Source organism: Epinephelus lanceolatus, chromosome 6, assembly GCF_041903045.1.
Source record: "Epinephelus lanceolatus isolate andai-2023 chromosome 6, ASM4190304v1, whole genome shotgun sequence".
Lineage (NCBI taxonomy): Eukaryota > Metazoa > Chordata > Actinopteri > Perciformes > Serranidae > Epinephelus > Epinephelus lanceolatus.
This window is the reverse complement of record NC_135739.1, coordinates 12,089,957-12,107,936: the sequence shown is the minus strand read 5'-3', so window position 1 is coordinate 12,107,936 and position 17,980 is coordinate 12,089,957. Positions and strand designations below refer to the sequence as shown.

Here is a 17,980-nt window from a genome sequence, read left to right as displayed (position 1 = left end):
TGTTTTTGTTTCACAATCAGAGTCCTGCCTGACCTAAAATCCACTTCAGTTGCTGTGAGGCAGGAAGCTCCTCGTCGCATCCCATCACCCACCAGGCCTCCTCCTGATGGTCAGTTTACTCTCCTGTGTCACTCACTCTCATCCTCTGCTCCTCTGTGTTGTCATTTTAAGTTTCAGAGCAATCCATCCTGTCTAAAGCCTCTTTTGTCGTTTCACCTCATTCAGATTCCTCAGAGTCGGACCACCTGTCACATCTCAGGAGGTCTGGGAGCTCTGAGCGGGAAGACAGCCACCGCAGGTATGGCTACATGCACTTCATCAAAATCAAATACAGTACAGGCCAAAAGTTTGGACACACCTTCTCATTCAATGCGTTTTCTTTATTTTCATGACTATTTACATTGTAGATTCTCACTGAAGGCATCAAAACTATGAATGAACACATGTGGAGTTATGTACTTAACAAAAAAAGGTGAAATAACTGAAAACATGTTTTATATTCTAGTTTCTTCAAAATAGCCACCCTTTGCTCTGATTACTGCTTTGCACACTCTTGGCATTCTCTCCATGAGCTTCAAGAGGTAGTCACCTGAAATGGTTTTCCAACAGTCTTGAAGGAGTTCCCAGAGGTGTTTAGCACTTGTTGGCCCCTTTGCCTTCACTCTGCGGTCCAGCTCACCCCAAACCATCTCGATTGGGTTCAGGTCCGGTGACTGTGGAGGCCAGGTCATCTGCCGCAGCACTCCATCACTCTCCTTCTTGGTCAAATAGCCCTTACACAGCCTGGAGGTGTGTTTGGGGTCATTGTCCTGTTGAAAAATAAATGATGGTCCAACTAAACGCAAACCGGATGGGATGGCATGTCGCTGCAGGATGCTGTGGTAGCCATGCTGGTTCAGTGTGCCTTCAATTTTGAATAAATCCCCAACAGTGTCACCAGCAAAACACCCCCACACCATCACACCTCCTCCTCCATGCTTCACAGTGGGAACCAGGCATGTGGAATCCATCCGTTCACCTTTTCTGCGTCTCACAAAGACACGGCGCTTGGAACCAAAGATCTCAAATTTGGACTCATCAGACCAAAGCACAGATTTCCACTGGTCTAATGTCCATTCCTTGTGTTTCTTGGCCCAAACAAATCTCTTCTGCTTGTTGCCTCTCCTTAGCAGTGGTTTCCTAGCAGCTATTTGACCATGAAGGCCTGATTGGCGCAGTCTCCTCTTAACAGTTGTTCTAGAGATGGGTCTGCTGCTAGAACTCTGTGTGGCATTCATCTGGTCTCTGATCTGAGCTGCTGTTAACTTGTGATTTCTGAGGCTGGTGACTCGGATGAACTTATCCTCAGAAGCAGAGGTGACTCTTGGTCTTCCTTTCCTGGGTCGGTCCTCATGTGTGCCAGTTTCGTTGTAGCGCTTGATGGTTTTTGCGACTCCACTTGGGGACACATTTAAAGTTTTTGCAATTTTCCGGACTGACTGACCTTCATTTCTTAAAGTAATGATGGCCACTCGTTTTTCTTTAGTTAGCTGATTGGTTCTTGCCATAATATGAATTTTAACAGTTGTCCAATAGGGCTGTCGGCTGTGTATTAACCTGACTTCTGCACAACACAACTGATGGTCCCAACCCCATTGATAAAGCAAGAAATTCCACTAATTAACCCTGATAAGGCACACCTGTGAAGTGGAAACCATTTCAGGTGACTACCTCTTGAAGCTCATGGAGAGAATGCCAAGAGTGTGCAAAGCAGTAATCAGAGCAAAGGGTGGCTATTTTGAAGAAACTAGAATATAAAACATGTTTTCAGTTATTTCACCTTTTTTTGTTAAGTACATAACTCCACATGTGTTCATTCATAGTTTTGATGCCTTCAGTGAGAATCTACAATGTAAATAGTCATGAAAATAAAGAAAACGCATTGAATGAGAAGGTGTGTCCAAACTTTTGGCCTGTACTGTAAGTGCAGTCCTCACATAAAAAAACTCTGTCTGTGCTGTTGTTGAGTTTTAACCTCTTCAGGCACTTTCTCATGGTGTTTGTACACTGTCCGACGAAGGCAAACACGCTAGGATGTGTTTTTAATTGGCATAATTGTTGTGGCTGCAGCATGTTTCTCCTAAGTGAAATGTTTTGGGCTGTTGTCGCACATTTGTCCCTGTAGGCCATTGTACTTTTGTACTGTTTTATATGTAAATGTCTGATTACACAAATATCACAGCTGATGTTTTCTCCACCTCACAGAGCTCCTCGTGCTGCTAATGGAACTGGCACCAGCAGGTCTGGGATTTCAGTGAGGAACAACCCACCAACCCACAGTAAGGCTCAACACTAGAACTATTGTGATAACCTGATTCACAGGAAAATACATTAGAGTTTGAGTACAAAATATCAAACTTTTGCTCACCAGATTTGCACATTAGAAAAGTCACTTAGAGCTGTGATGAATTGTGCTTCTGGGTTGTTGTTTTTTACCTTTTTATAGACTAAATAGCAGGATTAAGTCATGAATGAGAACATATATATAAGTTGCACCAGCAGGGAGTCTCACATCTGGGTATCTCTTCTAGCAAAGCCTGTGGAGGAGCCAATCTACTCCCTACCTCCAGACTCCTACCCATCACCTAACCCAGGGTAAGTTATGCTCAGTTGTTCATTCATGTGTATCTTCACCTTTGAGCATGTTAATTTATCTTAACAGAAATGAATGCATGTCTTTCTTTTTCTAATTTCATTGAGGTTCTGACTATGATTACATGTACTTTCAGTTCAGAATATTTAGTTTTTGCCTTAAACAAAACCAACAGGAACAACAACCTTACGAACATAATACAGAAGGAAAAACACCACACAAAACCACCAAACAAAATAATTAAGTTCAAATTATTAGGATATGTTGTAGTCAGTTCCAGGGTTGTTAATAAGGCATTCTCGGAACCCATTGGTTGTATTCGGCGTCTGACTTCTGGCAGACGGCAATACAGCCTCTGGGGGCAGACCCCCGATTTTTTGGCATTCCGGTTTGAGGAGGCGAATTTCCGTTTATATATAAGTAAATATGCTGAACCATTGTGATGGATTCAGAGTTTGCAGTGACGGCAATTATGTTCCGCCTCATTAGTTCACCGCATGGACCGTTTAACCTGGCAACAACTGCAGCCGGCTCAAACGTGATTGATCAATTTCACGCAGACTACAAACAGCCTAGCACCAGAAACCAGGGCTCTTCCGCTCTTCTTCCGGAGGCAAGATCTCCGGGGTTTGCCTACAGACTCTAAATTCACTGAGTGTAGAGTCTGTATATAGAAACTATTAATAAGGTACAACCAAGTCCAGTCCAGGGGGGTCCACTGTGTCCAAGACAGACCATAACTTGATTGATCCCTCAACATTGCCATGAAGGTGCAGGGCAGGGGAGGTATTCTCAATACCTTCTTATAGCATTCGTCCAGTGAAGGGATGTCCTCAGAAATCCAAAATTTGAGAACAGCCTTTCTTGCTATATGCATCTGGAAAAGTCATGGAATTCCACAATCATGTTTTCCAGGCCTTGAAAAGTCCTGTGACCCTAATTTTTTTTGTTAAAGTCATGGATGTTTGTTAATCTAGATAACCTTTCACATAATCTGACACAGTGGCATATTAATATTTTGTAGCTGTTGACAAAACGTAGCTCTTTATTTATTTATTTATTTATTTATTTATTTACGTATGATCTTTTATTTACTCCCCACATTACGTCTCTCCGTCCGTCTATGGCAGTAAGCTAGAGTGATGTTTGATAAGAATTTGACTCTGATATGTTTCAATAATGCCCAAAAAGTGGGGCAAGAAACACAATGTAGTGACAGTGTGATTACATGTAGAATCATGAATCCCAAACTTTCCATGCCTATGCCTCACTATCAATGCTCTGAAAGTAGAGTGTGGCGGAGGTCAAACAAATGAACCAACAGACCCCCTTTCTGGGAGCTCTACTGCTCTGTGTCTGCAGACTGCGAGAGTAAAATGTACTATGCAGTGTTATATGTTGTGACTAGTCATGGAAATTTTGTCCATGTAAATGTGTGGGAGCCCTGTATATGTAGGAGTGCTCCAATCAGTTTAGCTTTACGGCTGTTTCTGGCGTTGTCCAATTTGGCTGCTAGAATACACTGAAGAGGTGATAGCTCCAAATCATATCCTATCAAGGTAACAGTGTCATCTTTAATTTCTCCTCAAAATGTCTGTATCTCTGCACATTTCCAAAACATATGTGCATGCCAACTTCTGAATTGCATTTAGAACATTTAGGAGAGCTCAGACCAAGCTTGCCCCTAAATAATGTTGTACAATGAAGCCATCAGTATAGCTCAGAATAACGATATAACTGCTACTATAACTGATGCCCAAATATTTTCTTCTCATCGACATTCTTTGTCAATCTGCCATTGCTTTCAAATGTAATCTGTAAGGTTATTAAGATTTGAGCCAAAGGTTTTGTGAACATAGGACATACCGTAAAACTTCAGTTAAACGCCCAGTCCCTTTTATAAGCCCAGGGTGGCTACACATTTTCACAAAAAAACCCACCTGTCTCAAATAGAGGCCTGGTCTGGTTGCCAAGCTGTTCGTGTTTTTTAATAGAAGTTCTTCAGATGTATAAAACTAGGTTGTTCGCTACTTAAGATTATGTGTCCTTTCCTCAATTAGTCTGTAAGGATCTTCAGATTAAAAGAATCAAAAGGGTTTTTCATGAAAATTAATCCAAGTTGTGAATATTGAGTGTCCTCAAGTGCCGTAACTCGGAGCTAGATTAAATGAATGATTCATAACTGATATATTATCTGAAGCCTAATTTTTACACAAGTAATATTCATACTGGTTTGAGCAACAGTTTTGTGCAAGGAATTAAAGGCCTGTCCCAAATATGGGCCCGTTGATTTCAGTGATTTAAGCAAATAATAGCCCGGGCTGTTTATTGAAGTTTACGGTAATTTTTTTTTTTTTTTTTTTTTTTTTCGGTTTGGGTTGTTTAAAAATGTCTTTCAAGAAAGATACATGTGGAGCTTATTTTGGTATATAATGTCTTATCTGTAAATAGTGGACAAATGAGACTGTTGTTAAGAATATTTACCCTTAAACCCTTAAATGACTCCATTGTTCCTCCCTCATAGATATTGACAAGCCGGTCCAGACCTTTTTCCTGCCAGACACTACATCTTGGCATGAGGGGGGAAATCTGGGTTTCTCCATATAAGACTTTGTTACAAACTTAAGAATCATTTTTTACTTCTGGCTCCTATTTTCATTGCATGTATTCACTGTGTTCAAAACAATAAAGTTATTTTGAACCTCCAATTTCACCTTCTTGTAATTTCACAAAGGGGCAGTCCTTCGCTGTCCGTAAACCAGTTTGTGGATTGCATGGGATGTTTGGGGTCTTTCTCCTCTCTGTAACCTTCCTGTTTTCATTCTTATCGTTTTACCCTGCCAAATGGATTGTGTAAACATTTAATCTAAATTCTTAAAAAGCTGTTGGGAATTGAGTTTGGCAACTTCTGTTGAGGGTAGAACAATTTGTGTCGCTGGTTCCCAACATAGGGGGCTCTGATTCCCTCTAGGGGTAAAGTAAGCTTCACCAGGGTCACAAGACCTTATTGAATTTAAGGGGTGAAGAGAGGTTAAGAAAACTAAATTAAAATATTTTTTTCAAGACATAAACATTAAAACAATCTCAGAATAAGGGCACGGTGAAGACCTGAACATATGCTCTGAACATCCTCTTCCTGCATCAGGAAAGTACACAGTTCATGTAACCTATGAGCTAATAGAACTATGGCATCAGGAAGTAGAAGTCTAAGGGCTGCTGTGAAACTGTGCCTACTTAAGGCAGCAAAAAGTGTATCTTGGGTGCGTCAGTACAATGGACAATCAAGAAAGGACGGCAGAGGAGATGCCCGCACACCTATGTAACTGGGCTGGACAGCCACAAAAAAGGTCCACAAGCTGAGATCAATGCAAAAAATAGTCAATTTATTTTGGACATCCAGTGCTATGCATTAAATATAACATGAACTATCCAAAATATGTCAGTTTGTCAGGGGTCTTGTGTTTACTCAGTGGTAGGAAAGGAGTCCCTTAATGAAAAAGGTTGGTAACCACTGACCTAGATTCATTGTGAGCACATTTATCCTGCCTAACCAGGAAGTTCTCCACCTATGCAAGTCTTCTTTTAATTCAAATTATGATTGAGCTAAACCAGTTTTTTAGAGAGGGACATATTCATATAATCTCCATGAGTAACAAATGAAAAGGAAAGCCATGAGGAGGAGCAGAGCCTGCCATAGCACTAGTGGGGGTGGCCTCCATTTTTGGCCTCAAAGTTCATCATAAAGTCTGATATGTGTCCAAACTGCTGTGAACATTCAAGGAGATAAGGGATGGTAGTAGCTGCCTTAACTAAGTACAGCAAAACATCATCTGCGTAAAGAGAAATTTTATGTGCCTTAAACATTGACATAGTTCTAGTGAGCTGTGCTAGAGGCTTACAGCCGAAACAAACAGAGGAGGGCTCAACGGACGTGCCTGGTGGATTCCACGCTCTAATGGAAAAGGATCTGAGCAGTAGGAGTTGGTAGCAATCACTGCTTTAAGGGACAAATACAACAACTTCACCCAATCGATGATTTCTGCCCCTAATTTAAATTTTCCATGGTATAAAGGGGCCTGATCCCTTAAGAATGCCTGGTCTCCTTATCAACTTAAAAATAATGTACTGCAATGTCTCCTTATTTGATAATGTATACTTTTCTCACACGTCCCTTATTCATAATATGAAGTAGTTAAAGAAAACGTTAATGGGTACACACTGCTTAAAAAAGGATAATAAGGAAAGGGGGTCTTACATCATGCTGTTTAACTGCTGTCAACCTGCAATACTCTTTGTATCTGCAAATATATATATGTACTGTATTATTTTTTGTGGTTAATTAGGTGTCTGCTTGCGATTAACCCTTTAATAGAAAAAAGAAATATAAAAAGAAAGGGCCAGTCAATCCTATCAAACGCTTTGAATGAGTCAAGAGATACCACCAAACCCTGCACTTCATTATCAGTGGCAGGTTGTATTATGTTCAGAAGTCCTCTGATATAATTAAAAGAATTCCTTTCTTTAATTAAGCCTGTTTGACCAGGTGTTGCTAATATTAATATTTTTGGTTCAAGCCTCAAAGTCAAGACCTTAGCTAAAATCTTTGCATCTATATTAATGAGTGATACAGGCCTATAAGCCGCCGGGGCTCCAGGGTCCTTGTTTTCTGACCAGGTAGGCAGCGAGCCTATTTATAAAAGTCATGAGTTCACGTCTAATTCTTCCTCTCACTCTCTCAGGTACAGCTCGGACGTCCACACGGTGTCGTTTGTGAAGGACAGCAGTGTGGGTCTGAGGCTCGTGGGGGGAAACGATGTCGGTATATTTGTAGGTGGAGTTCAGCCAAACAGCCCTGCGTACATAGAGGGGATGAAAGAGGGAGACCAGATCATGTCGGTGAGGAAATGATGCTCTGCTTTTGGTTGTACGCTGCACAGTAGTTCATTAATAACTTTTCTTAAAGCTGAACTGTTATGAAGAGGTTAATGTCAACATCTAGAACCGGAAACTCTAAAGCTCAGTTGCAGTCTCTGTCAGCTGATTTTCATCTGCACAATTTATCTTGTTGTGTGCTCAGGGTGCTCATCACATCTCCTTGACATTTAAGCTTCATAGTTAAAGTTAAGTCAGAGTTTAATACAATACAATACAATTACATTTTTAAAAGATCTTTACATCTGGAATTAGCTTGAGTTTAAGGTTATATCTGAATGCAATGAGTTCTCTGTGACTGTAATCTGCAAAAGTCAACTGATAGAGTTTTACTGTATTTTGGAACTTAAAAATACTCTAACTTGTATCTGGCTTGACGGGTTACAGGTATTTTTCAAACTGGGCCTTATTTTTTTCATGTTTTTGTGTCTAAGTGACTAGTGTAAACAACAATTTCTGTTGCAAAACATTTTGCAGTGTAACCGCTGGGAGCATGTTTGCATCATCAATTAATGTCTATTAAAGGTACTTGTTTTTGCCACTGACAGGCAGAGGTGGGGGACTTGGGTCATGTGACTTGAGTCACACTTTAATTGCAAATTTGAGGGCTCAAGACGCTTGACTAAAGTTGAAGAAAGACTCAACTTGACTTTGACTTGAGACAGATGACTCAAGAAGACTTAATTTTTTTTTATTCAATATTTGCATTTGCATTTCTAGATACTGAGAAGTTACATTTTGTTTTTGAAACATGGTTGGGTAGTTTCCAGAGCAGTACGTGCAAACCTGGCACTCTATTAGGACCAGCAGAGGGCAATACAGGAGGCATGTATCATGATGGGGGATAGTCCAAACAAAATTTCGATCAAGGTTCATGTTTGTCAGTGATGACAGTAATAAAAAAAAAACAGCGGTTTGCAAGGTCTGCAGCTCAGAAATTGGTGACATAATCACACAACATCCATCTTCATTCATCACTACAACCCCCCACAAAGATTTTAAGATAACGAATTATCTTATTGAATCATCAGAATTTCATGTGACTTGACTTGTGACTTTCTTGACATTAGCAATGGCTTGACTTGTTTTGCTTGACTTACAGCAGGGACTTTATTCGACTCTTATGATTCTCATCACCATAATCTGGAACTTGTGACAGACTTGAGGGTTAAGACTTGAGACTTTCAAGTGTGACTTATTCCCACCTCTGCTGACAGACTCGGATTATCATGGTAAATTTCTGACAGCATTAGCGAAAGAATCGGAGGTTGGACCTTTTTTTTTTTTTTAAAGAGTAAGGTCCTTTTTGTTGAACCAGAAACTGCCTCAAAATCACCATCGCCAAAGCCACCAGACTCCATTTAAATAAACAGTCATTTTATTATTGTAAAACACACTTAATTCAAAGTTGACAGAAACAAAAAAAAACCTCACAAAAGCAGACTTAGTTTGTCTTTCCACTGTTGCAACAATCACTAACTCTGTTTTGGTTGAAATAAACCCTTAATGCACCCAGTAAGGTGTGAAAATATGCTGCTCTATACAGGATTAAATTACTGTTTTTTTAAATGGAGTCTGGTGGATTTGGCAACTCAGTAATTTTGTTACAGTTTCTGGTTAAACGCAAAGGATCTTATTCTTAAACAATCTCTGTAGGGATCCCTTCAGTAATGTTGTCAGACACTTGAAATGATAATCAGAGCCTGTCAACAGCAAAACAAGCACTTTTAGTGGACATACACTGACAAACACACCCTGAGTGGTTACATTGCAGCCTGTTTTGCCGCTCTGAATTGCAGCCCTCTCTCTCAATACTGGACCAGTTTCAAAAATTGTTGTTCCCAGTAGTCACGTAGACACAAAAACAAGAGAAAGTAGGGCCAATCCCCTTTAAACTTGTCTCTCATTTGTTCAGGTAAATAAAGTTGATTTTGGTCATTTCACACGAGAAGAGGCAGCCAACTTCCTCCTGAACATCAAGAAAGGAGAGCAGGTTGAAATCTGCACTCAGAACAAGATGGACAGTAAGTTTATCACCAGACCTTCTCAGATATAATTATGGGTAAAGCCTCTGTAAAGCAGTGACTAAATGCATCTTTATTTTCCTTCTCTTCAGTTTACAAGAAGATCATCAAGTCCAACCTGGCAGACAACTTCTACATTCGCACCCACTTTGACCATGAGGCAGACACTCCCATCGGTCTGAGCTTCACCAGAGGAGAGGTGTTCAGGGTGCTGGACACAATGCACCGCGGCAAGCTGGGCAACTGGCTGGCCAGCCGCATGGGGAACGACCTGCACGAGATGGATAAAGGCACCATCCCCAACCAGGCCAGGTCAGGACGAGATTTAGATTCCTAGTTTAACCAAGAACATGATTTAGTTTATCTAAAGATTATTTTTTAGGGTTTGTTTTTTTGTCTTTAATGATGGCACAGTTTGAAGCATGACAGGGGAGAGAGGAGGGCTGACATGCAGCAAAGGGTCGTGGGCTGGCCTTTGTACATGAGGTGCCCACTCTACCCACTGAGCTACAGGACGTTCCCATGATTCAGTTCTTACATCTGTCATTACTTCCTACAGGGCCGAGACACTGGCCAGCATAGAGCAGGCGCAGCGGATTAGCGGAGAGAGGCAGCCGACGGGACCAAGAGCTGAGTTCTGGAAACTACGGGGGCTCAGAGGGAACAAAAAGAATGACAAGAACGTCCGGCGGACGCGTGACGACCTGCTGCAGCTCACCATTCAGGGCAAATTCCCGGCCTACGAGAGAGTCCTGCTCAGAGAAGGTTGGTGTCTCATGCCACACACAGATGATGTCACCATATAGATTCATGTCCTCGAGTTGAGAGTGTTTTAATAGCTCTGATTTGTTTGTGTCTCCAGCTAATTTCAAGCGACCCATCGTCATCATGGGTCCTCTTAATGATATCGCCATGGAGAAGCTGGCCAAAGAGATGCCTGATGAATATGAAGTGGCAGGTTGGTCTCTTTTTTTCACTCTTCTGTGTTCAACATAAGAATACTTTCCGTTCTTTGTGGTAACTCTCCTGATGTGTTGTTCACATATTAAACATAGTTTTTCTGCCTCTTGCAGACATGGTTCCTCGCAGTGGAGACAGCAGCTCCACAGTTATTAAACTGGACACTGTGAGGAGAATAGCAGAGAAGGTGAGCCAGTCTTCAACAAAGCACAAGTAGAAAAAAAATGTAATATCTAGTCACCTGTAACAACAACATGAATCTTCCCAGGACAAGCACCCTCTTCTGGACATCACTCCCACTGCAGTGGAAAGGCTGAACTACATCCAGTACCACCCCATGGTGCTGTTCCTGGACCCTCACAGCCGCAAGGACGTCAAAGCCATGAGGCAGAGGTACAACCCCAACTCCAACAAGAGCTCCAGACGCCTCTACACACAGGCGCTCAAGCTGAGGAAACACTGCAGCCACCTTTTCTCAGGTACTGACACACGAGCAGAGTCTGTCCCTGTCATATATCTTGTACCAATTTATAGTGTATTATTTACTTTACACTGTGTTTTTCTCCCGACTGTCCCTGCAGCACGTGTTGACCTGCAGCCCAACTCCGGTATTTGGTATGAGAGTCTGAAAGATAAGATTCGCCACCAACAGTCAAAACCTGTCTGGGTGTCTGAAGTGACGGTATGACACACAAACCTGATCATTTCACATTTACTTTTCTATTTCGTTTCAAGTATGTTGCTACAGTTTATACAGTAAATCTAAGACATTTAAAAAAATATATATATGTTAAGTATATGAGTAGTTTTGGCAATCGTCTATGGGTCCAATGATAATGAAATTTCATCAGTCCAAACGGGATCATAAGATATCTTAATTTACACACTTAAAATTCACCTTAAAGGGACAGTTCACCCCAAAATCAAAAATATATATTTATTAGGGGTGTAACGATTCATTTTTTCAACGACTCAATTCATATCATTTTCCATGGTTCCGATTCGATTCAAGAACGATATTTGGCTCATCTAGAACGATATGATTCGATTCGATTCAAGGGCTAGAAATCGATTCAGTAACTTTTTTTGTTTTGCCAAAAACTGAACCAGTGTGATTGTGAAATACATACCTGAATACTGTGGACAGTGCAGGGGAGTTTTTTCTTGAAAGAGAATCGGGGATTAATTACTTTTGGATACAAATAAGTAAACGCAACGATTAATGGCAAAAACATTCACCTTTTATTAAACACTATAATTATCACAAGTTCAGAACCTGCTGATCAAAAGACAAAAAAAGTGTGATCAATATTCCTCTAGGCTGAGTTACAACTGAACAGTAGGTTTCCCTGCTACTTCTCTTGTGATTTTCAATCAGTATAAGAGGAGTACAATAATACACAAAAATAAAGTGCAACCTAAAAGGTTGAATGGACAGTAGGTTTCCCTGCTACTTCTGTCATTTTACTCAGTATAAAAGGAGTACAATAATATACAAAAATAAAGTGCAACCTTACCTATCAGGTTGAATGGACAGTAGTTTTCCCTGCTTCTTCTCTGTCATTTTACTCAGTCAGTACACATTAGACAGACGGCCACCGACTTGTCCAGAACACCTCCTTTTTTGCAGAAACCAAAGTGTTTCCACACACTCGACTTCAAATTCGGCTTGAAAATCTCCAGCTCGTCCGCCTCCTCTTTGCTGTTAGCCATGCTTCGTTTTGTTTTGAGTCGGCACTACCGGCACATGCCGATGACGTCACACTCAGGGAGAGTGAAGCGAATCGAGCAACTTTACGATTAGAAGTGATAAAAATACATGTATATAACATTGTCGTGCTTAAATACAACGCACAAATGCTTAGTAATCGATATAATCGATTTTTGACCTTGTAAATCGATTTCACAGCGATATCATCATCAGTGAGGGACAACTTGCCAAGGCTCTATCGATGCAGTTAGATTGTAGGAAAATCAATCGATGCATCGATGTAATCGATGAATCTTTACACCCCTAATATTTATCCTGTTACCCGTAGTGCTTTTTATCAGTCGAGATTGTTTTGGTGTGAGTTGAGGGATGAGTGTTGGAAATATCAGCTGTACAGATGTCTGCCTCAAAAAATAGTGCAACTAAAATAATCTAGACTGATAAATAGATTTGAATAAAGCTGAGAGAGGGTTGAAATGTCCCTTTGAACATATCTCGTGGTGGCAAACTAATGACTAAACTGATTTTCTCTGTCCAGTTGGAGAGTGGTGGAGAACAGGACTTGGATGCTCTGGATCAAACCCAGTCCGACTACCTGAGTGCTGCCAGTGACCTGGAGGACACTGACGGAGAGGCCTTCACCGACGAGGCCTACACCGACAACGAGGACCTGGAGGAGGCTTACCGGGATCAGAACGAAGCCACGCTCCCCAGAGGCTCCAGAGCCTCCAGAGTAGCTGGAGCCGCTTTAGCCCGATCATCTGAGCCCGCCTCTGGCCACCACAGCCCCGACGTGGACAGCGAGCCTCACGCCAACACACGCTCAGTCAGAGAGATCCCGCCCTTGATGCACGTACCTGAGCCCAGGACTTCCCGCCAGCACAGTTACAGCCCGCCTCACAGCGCTGCAGAGGAGGAAGACCCCTCTCATCGCAGTTTTACAGACTCAGATTTCAGCGCCCTTGATGCAGTTCAACCCACCACTCCATCTGATGGACCCCCGGATTTTATAGCCCCCGACCCCTCCACTAGGTACACTCTGAACGAGCCTTCATACGCCGAGGCGCCGCCTGAGAGCCCACAACATGCCAGCCTGTCTGCCATCGAGGAGAAATTAGACCAGGTAAACAAAATGTTTATTTAAAGGACTATACCTGTGTTTTTATATGTGTGAAGCCATTTATCTTAGTAAGTATCTGAGTAAATTAACAAAATGAACAATTTTCATGATCAGTTAATTATTTAAAGGTCCAGTGTGAAGGATTTATGAGCATCTATTGGCAGATATTCATATTCATAACTGTGTTTTCATTAGTTTATAACCACCTGAAAATAAAAAGTATTGTGTTTTCTTTACCTTAGAATGAGCCATTTATAGCTACATATGGAGCTAATCCGCCTTGTTGTTTTTTACAGTAGCCTAGAACGGACAAACCAAACACTGGCTATAGACAGGGCCGTTTGCATAATGGTATTTTTGTGTTGGCCACCGTAGTTTTCCCTCATGCCTAGCACAAGAGGAAAGTTTTAAGTCATTTTTTAAAGCAAAAATGACAAATATTACCTTGTTTTAGTTTCCAAGATGCATAAAATATATAAATATTTGCTGGTTTATTTGTCTTCTTTGATAGTAAATTAAATATCTTTGGCTTTTACACTGTTGGTTGGACAAAACAAACGATTCAGGTATGGCAACTTGTACTCAGGGGAAAATGTGATGGACCAAACAATCAAACGATTATTTGAGGGGGAAAAAATGGCAGATTAATCATTGATAACAGATAATCGGGGCGTTGGTGGCTTAGTGGATAGAGCAGGCGCTCCATGTACAAAGGCTCCGTCCTTGCTGCAGCAGCCCGGGTTGATCTCCAGCCTGTGGCCCCCTGCTGCATGTCGTCCCCTCTCTTCTCCCCCCTCAAGCTACACTGTGCTACCCATTAAAAGGCAAAAATGTCTACAATAAATCTTCCCTGTTCTCCCCAGGACCTGAGTCTCCTTAGCAAAATAAATAATGGCAGAAAAACTAAAAAAAAAAAGTGAGATAGTGCCCAAATAATAACTCTTTTTTAAATCTTAAAAGCGACATACTGGTTTGTCTTTTCAATCCTTTTCCCCCCAATCTGACAGCCTGATTTTCCCAGCAGCAACTGAATGAACCAGCAATGAAAAACTGAGGGATCTAAAGCTGCTTTCTTACCACACAACATAAAGATTATAGTAAATGTTTACGCTTCAAGCAAGTTATAAAGTCTCTGTTGCTTAAATTTTCTTGCCTGGAAATAAATAACCAAAACATTAACTACTTTGGAAAGTGGTTGTCAGCACTGTAGACGATGTGATTGGCAGTAAATGCATTTAAACATCCAGGAACACCACAATATATATTCTATAGTACTCTTTGTTTGTATTACACACATTTGTGTAGTTTCAACACATTTTTCATTGTCAAGAATCCCCATAAACAAAATGATGTTCTTGTCTTGTGTTGCAGGCTCGCTCTGCAGAGCCACAGGCAGAAGTGGAGGAGAAGAAGGGCCCTCAGTTCATCGTGTAAGTCTTCTTTCCGTTGCTGTCTTTGTCAGAGTAAAGCCAGACTGAGGCTATTTGCTTATTTCCACCCCTCTGTCCTGCACTTTAACAGGCTAGCACATCATCACCAGGCAGTCCAGTTCAGACGCACACAGATCCGAGGCAGCGACAGCTCCGATGACGACGAGGACGATGTGGATGACATTGAGTGGGGTCCTGCGACAGAACTTTAGAGCCCAGTGAGGATTAAAGCTGGACTCAACCGATCTAACACGGACATGGAAACTATTTCACTCCTCTAAGAAACTCTCTTGGATCATTTTGTACATGTGTTTGTGCAGAACCAGAGTTTTGTCTGAAGATGGTCAGGCTACACTGACGGCCGCGCCCAGGAGTGGATGTTGGAGATTTCGACAACCTTTAACAGATTACTGAAACACCTACAGCAAAGGTTCTCACGTGAATGTTAAGATCGAAGTGCCTGATTTCTTTTCATTTTTTTACTTAAATGTCAAATAAATCAGTTTGCCCTTTGCTACTGTATGTAACATGTAAACACATAGTTTTATCAGAAATTATACTAAGTGAGTCAAAAGCATTTATGATATGTTTGGATGCCTCTTTAACTTTTTCTACATTAAACTGTTTTCCTGATTTCAGCAGTGGGTTTGTTCAGTCGTACTAAGATGGCAGAACTCAGTAAACGTCTTTTACATTTCTCTCAGGATTTCCCTACGTTAAAACAACCCTGATCAATGATGATCACTAGTATCAGCTACTCATGTGAAAATGACTTGGACAAACAACAATTGGACGATGAAACTGTAAAGCAAGCTGTGACACACTGTACCTGATATTACACTCCCCACTGAGACTGGAGAACTAACTGGGCGAAGAGGGCCATCACTACGGACCCTCAGGGGCCCCAAAGGCAACAGGTTCATTTTGTTGCATTTATTTTTTGGTGTATTTGATGACCTGCACATTTGTTGGTTAAGAGATACCACTAACGCACAATATAAACAAATATGTAAGGTGGCTACTGCATTTTTCCTGCTCTTGTGTCGTGTCTTGTCACATGCTGCGTATTCTTTAATATACTGGCATGTAATCCAGTTATTACAAACTCACATGGGGCCACAACTCATTGAACTACAGCTACAGGGGAAGAAATCTAGATTGGTTAATTAAAACTACTTAGAAAAAGCTGGAGCCTATCCCAGCTGACATTGGGCGAGAGGCAGGGTACACCCTGGACAGGTCACCAGACTATCACAGGGCTGACACATAGAGACAGACAACCATTCACACTCACATTCACACCTACGGACAATTTAGAGTCACCAATTAACCTGCATGTCTTTGGACTGTGGGAGGAAGCTGGAGTACCTGGAGAAAACCCACGCTGACACAGGGAGAACATGCAAAGTCTGCACAGAAGGGCACCCCCACCCTGGGGTTAGAGCCCTCCACCCCAGGTTCAAACCAGGAACCCTCTTGCTGTGAGGCGACAGTGCTAACCACTGCACCACTGTGCTGCATAAACCAAAAGATTAAATTACCCCACTATCAATGGGAAACTGCAGGAAGGTCTGTTTAAGTTTTGCACGTCCATCAGTCAGACACCATCCTTCAGAAACCTGAGTCCAGGTGGGGCGGTTGCATTAAGCAAGATTATTCAGTCAGCCAGGTAACTTTGTAAATAGCATGCAACAACTTCTCTAATAAATAGCAATAATAAAATGTCGGACTAATTGTAGTCAAAGGAGGTTCAATAGAGAAGCTATGGTGACATAAAAATATAAAATCATTCCTTTACTTTTGTAAACTACAAATTGTTTCAAGTTTAAGCACGCAAAAAAATGGCAAAAAAGTAATATAGCTATTTGATGCAACTATGCAAATATGAATTTAGTTGAACTACTGGTAAGCTACTGGAAAATGTAGTTGAACTACTTGTTTTACTGGGTGACCAGAAGCTCACCTGGAAGAGTGGGTGCCTGATGTACAGTATAAAGGCTGTGTCCTTGCTGTGGCGGCTTGCAGGTTCGATTTTAAACCATGGAACATTGCTGCATATCATCCCCTGTGTTTCATGCTGAAACTATCCTATCAAATAAAGTAAAAAAAAATCATCTTAAAAAAAGTAAAGGTTTTATATGTAGTTTGCTACTCTCCAACTGTGCTTGCCAGTTCATCTGCCCCCTCCTCTACATTCACACTCCACAACTGTCACATTAAAACATTTAATCTTTCATGTCCAGCATTCAGGTTTCATTCCTCCCTCTGGTGGTCAGAGTGCACAGAGGAGATAAATATACAAACACCAGACTGAGGTGGCAGGTCACATTTTAAAGGCAGTAAAGATTCATAAAAAATCTGTATTGATTTTGTAGTTTTGAGTCCACTCAACATATGGCAAGATCAAAACTGTTGAATACTTGCTGTTGAATTATATCCAATAAATTCATGTATTATGAATGTCCCCCTTTAAGTATTCAGTTGCTCTAAGATTCACATCTTTATGGCTTTTTTTGCTTCCATAAAACCAGTGGTAACTGTAACTAAGTAAATGTATTCAACTCAACAACTGTAGTTAAGTACAACTTCAAGGCACTGAAACTTAACTTGAGTATCTGCATGTTGTACGACTTTCTGTTTCTACTCCACTGCAGTTCAGAAGCACATATTGTACTTTTTAATGATATATAAATTATGATGCATTAAGTTTCCCAGCAGGATAAAGTAATTAAAATGAGCTCCACCTTTACCTGCTGCAACATTAAAGTGATGAACACATGAATGCATCAGTAACTATAATCCAGTGATATAATATAATATACATGATTCTGCACAAGGAATACTTTTACTTCTTGTTACTTCTGATACTTTTGTATTTTTATTTAAGTAAGAGTTTGAATGTCAGACTTCTACTTGTAGCTGTGTATTTTTACTCTGTAATATTGCTTATACTCAATACTTATACTCAGGTATCTGAATACTTCTTCCGCCACCGCATAGAAGGCACATAAAAACAGGGATGTGCAGAAGGGGAGCCCGAGGGTGCTCCTGCCCTTTCCCCCCTTGATGTCCAAAGTGCCTTTTTGTCAAGGCGTATTTTAGATTTTGTTTTGTTTGCTTGTGAAGGCCTGCACATGGCCCTTATCAAGAAGAATGTTTAACAATTATCAA

At 41.1% G+C, this 17,980-nt stretch overlaps 1 protein-coding gene across 5 annotated transcripts in view; it reads left to right on the top strand.

Moving 5' to 3' along the window:
- tjp3 (tight junction protein 3) overlaps window positions 1-15,442 on the top strand; it is a 41,770-nt gene extending 26,328 nt beyond the window's left edge. For all 5 annotated transcript variants that reach the window (XM_033621745.2, XM_078168633.1, XM_033621742.2 and 2 more), the window contains exons 16-30: window positions 21-109; window positions 226-298; window positions 2,245-2,318; window positions 2,571-2,634; window positions 7,372-7,528; window positions 9,480-9,588; window positions 9,681-9,900; window positions 10,148-10,353; window positions 10,451-10,546; window positions 10,662-10,735; window positions 10,817-11,027; window positions 11,130-11,230; window positions 12,798-13,382; window positions 14,751-14,809; window positions 14,901-15,442. In XM_033621745.2, coding sequence (XP_033477636.2) covers window positions 21-109; window positions 226-298; window positions 2,245-2,318; window positions 2,571-2,634; window positions 7,372-7,528; window positions 9,480-9,588; window positions 9,681-9,900; window positions 10,148-10,353; window positions 10,451-10,546; window positions 10,662-10,735; window positions 10,817-11,027; window positions 11,130-11,230; window positions 12,798-13,382; window positions 14,751-14,809; window positions 14,901-15,021 — 2,239 coding nt within the window. In that variant the 3' untranslated portion in view covers window positions 15,022-15,442. The remainder of the gene's footprint in view (window positions 1-20; window positions 110-225; window positions 299-2,244; window positions 2,319-2,570; window positions 2,635-7,371; window positions 7,529-9,479; window positions 9,589-9,680; window positions 9,901-10,147; window positions 10,354-10,450; window positions 10,547-10,661; window positions 10,736-10,816; window positions 11,028-11,129; window positions 11,231-12,797; window positions 13,383-14,750; window positions 14,810-14,900) is intronic.
- Window positions 15,443-17,980: the final 2,538 nt, after the last annotated feature.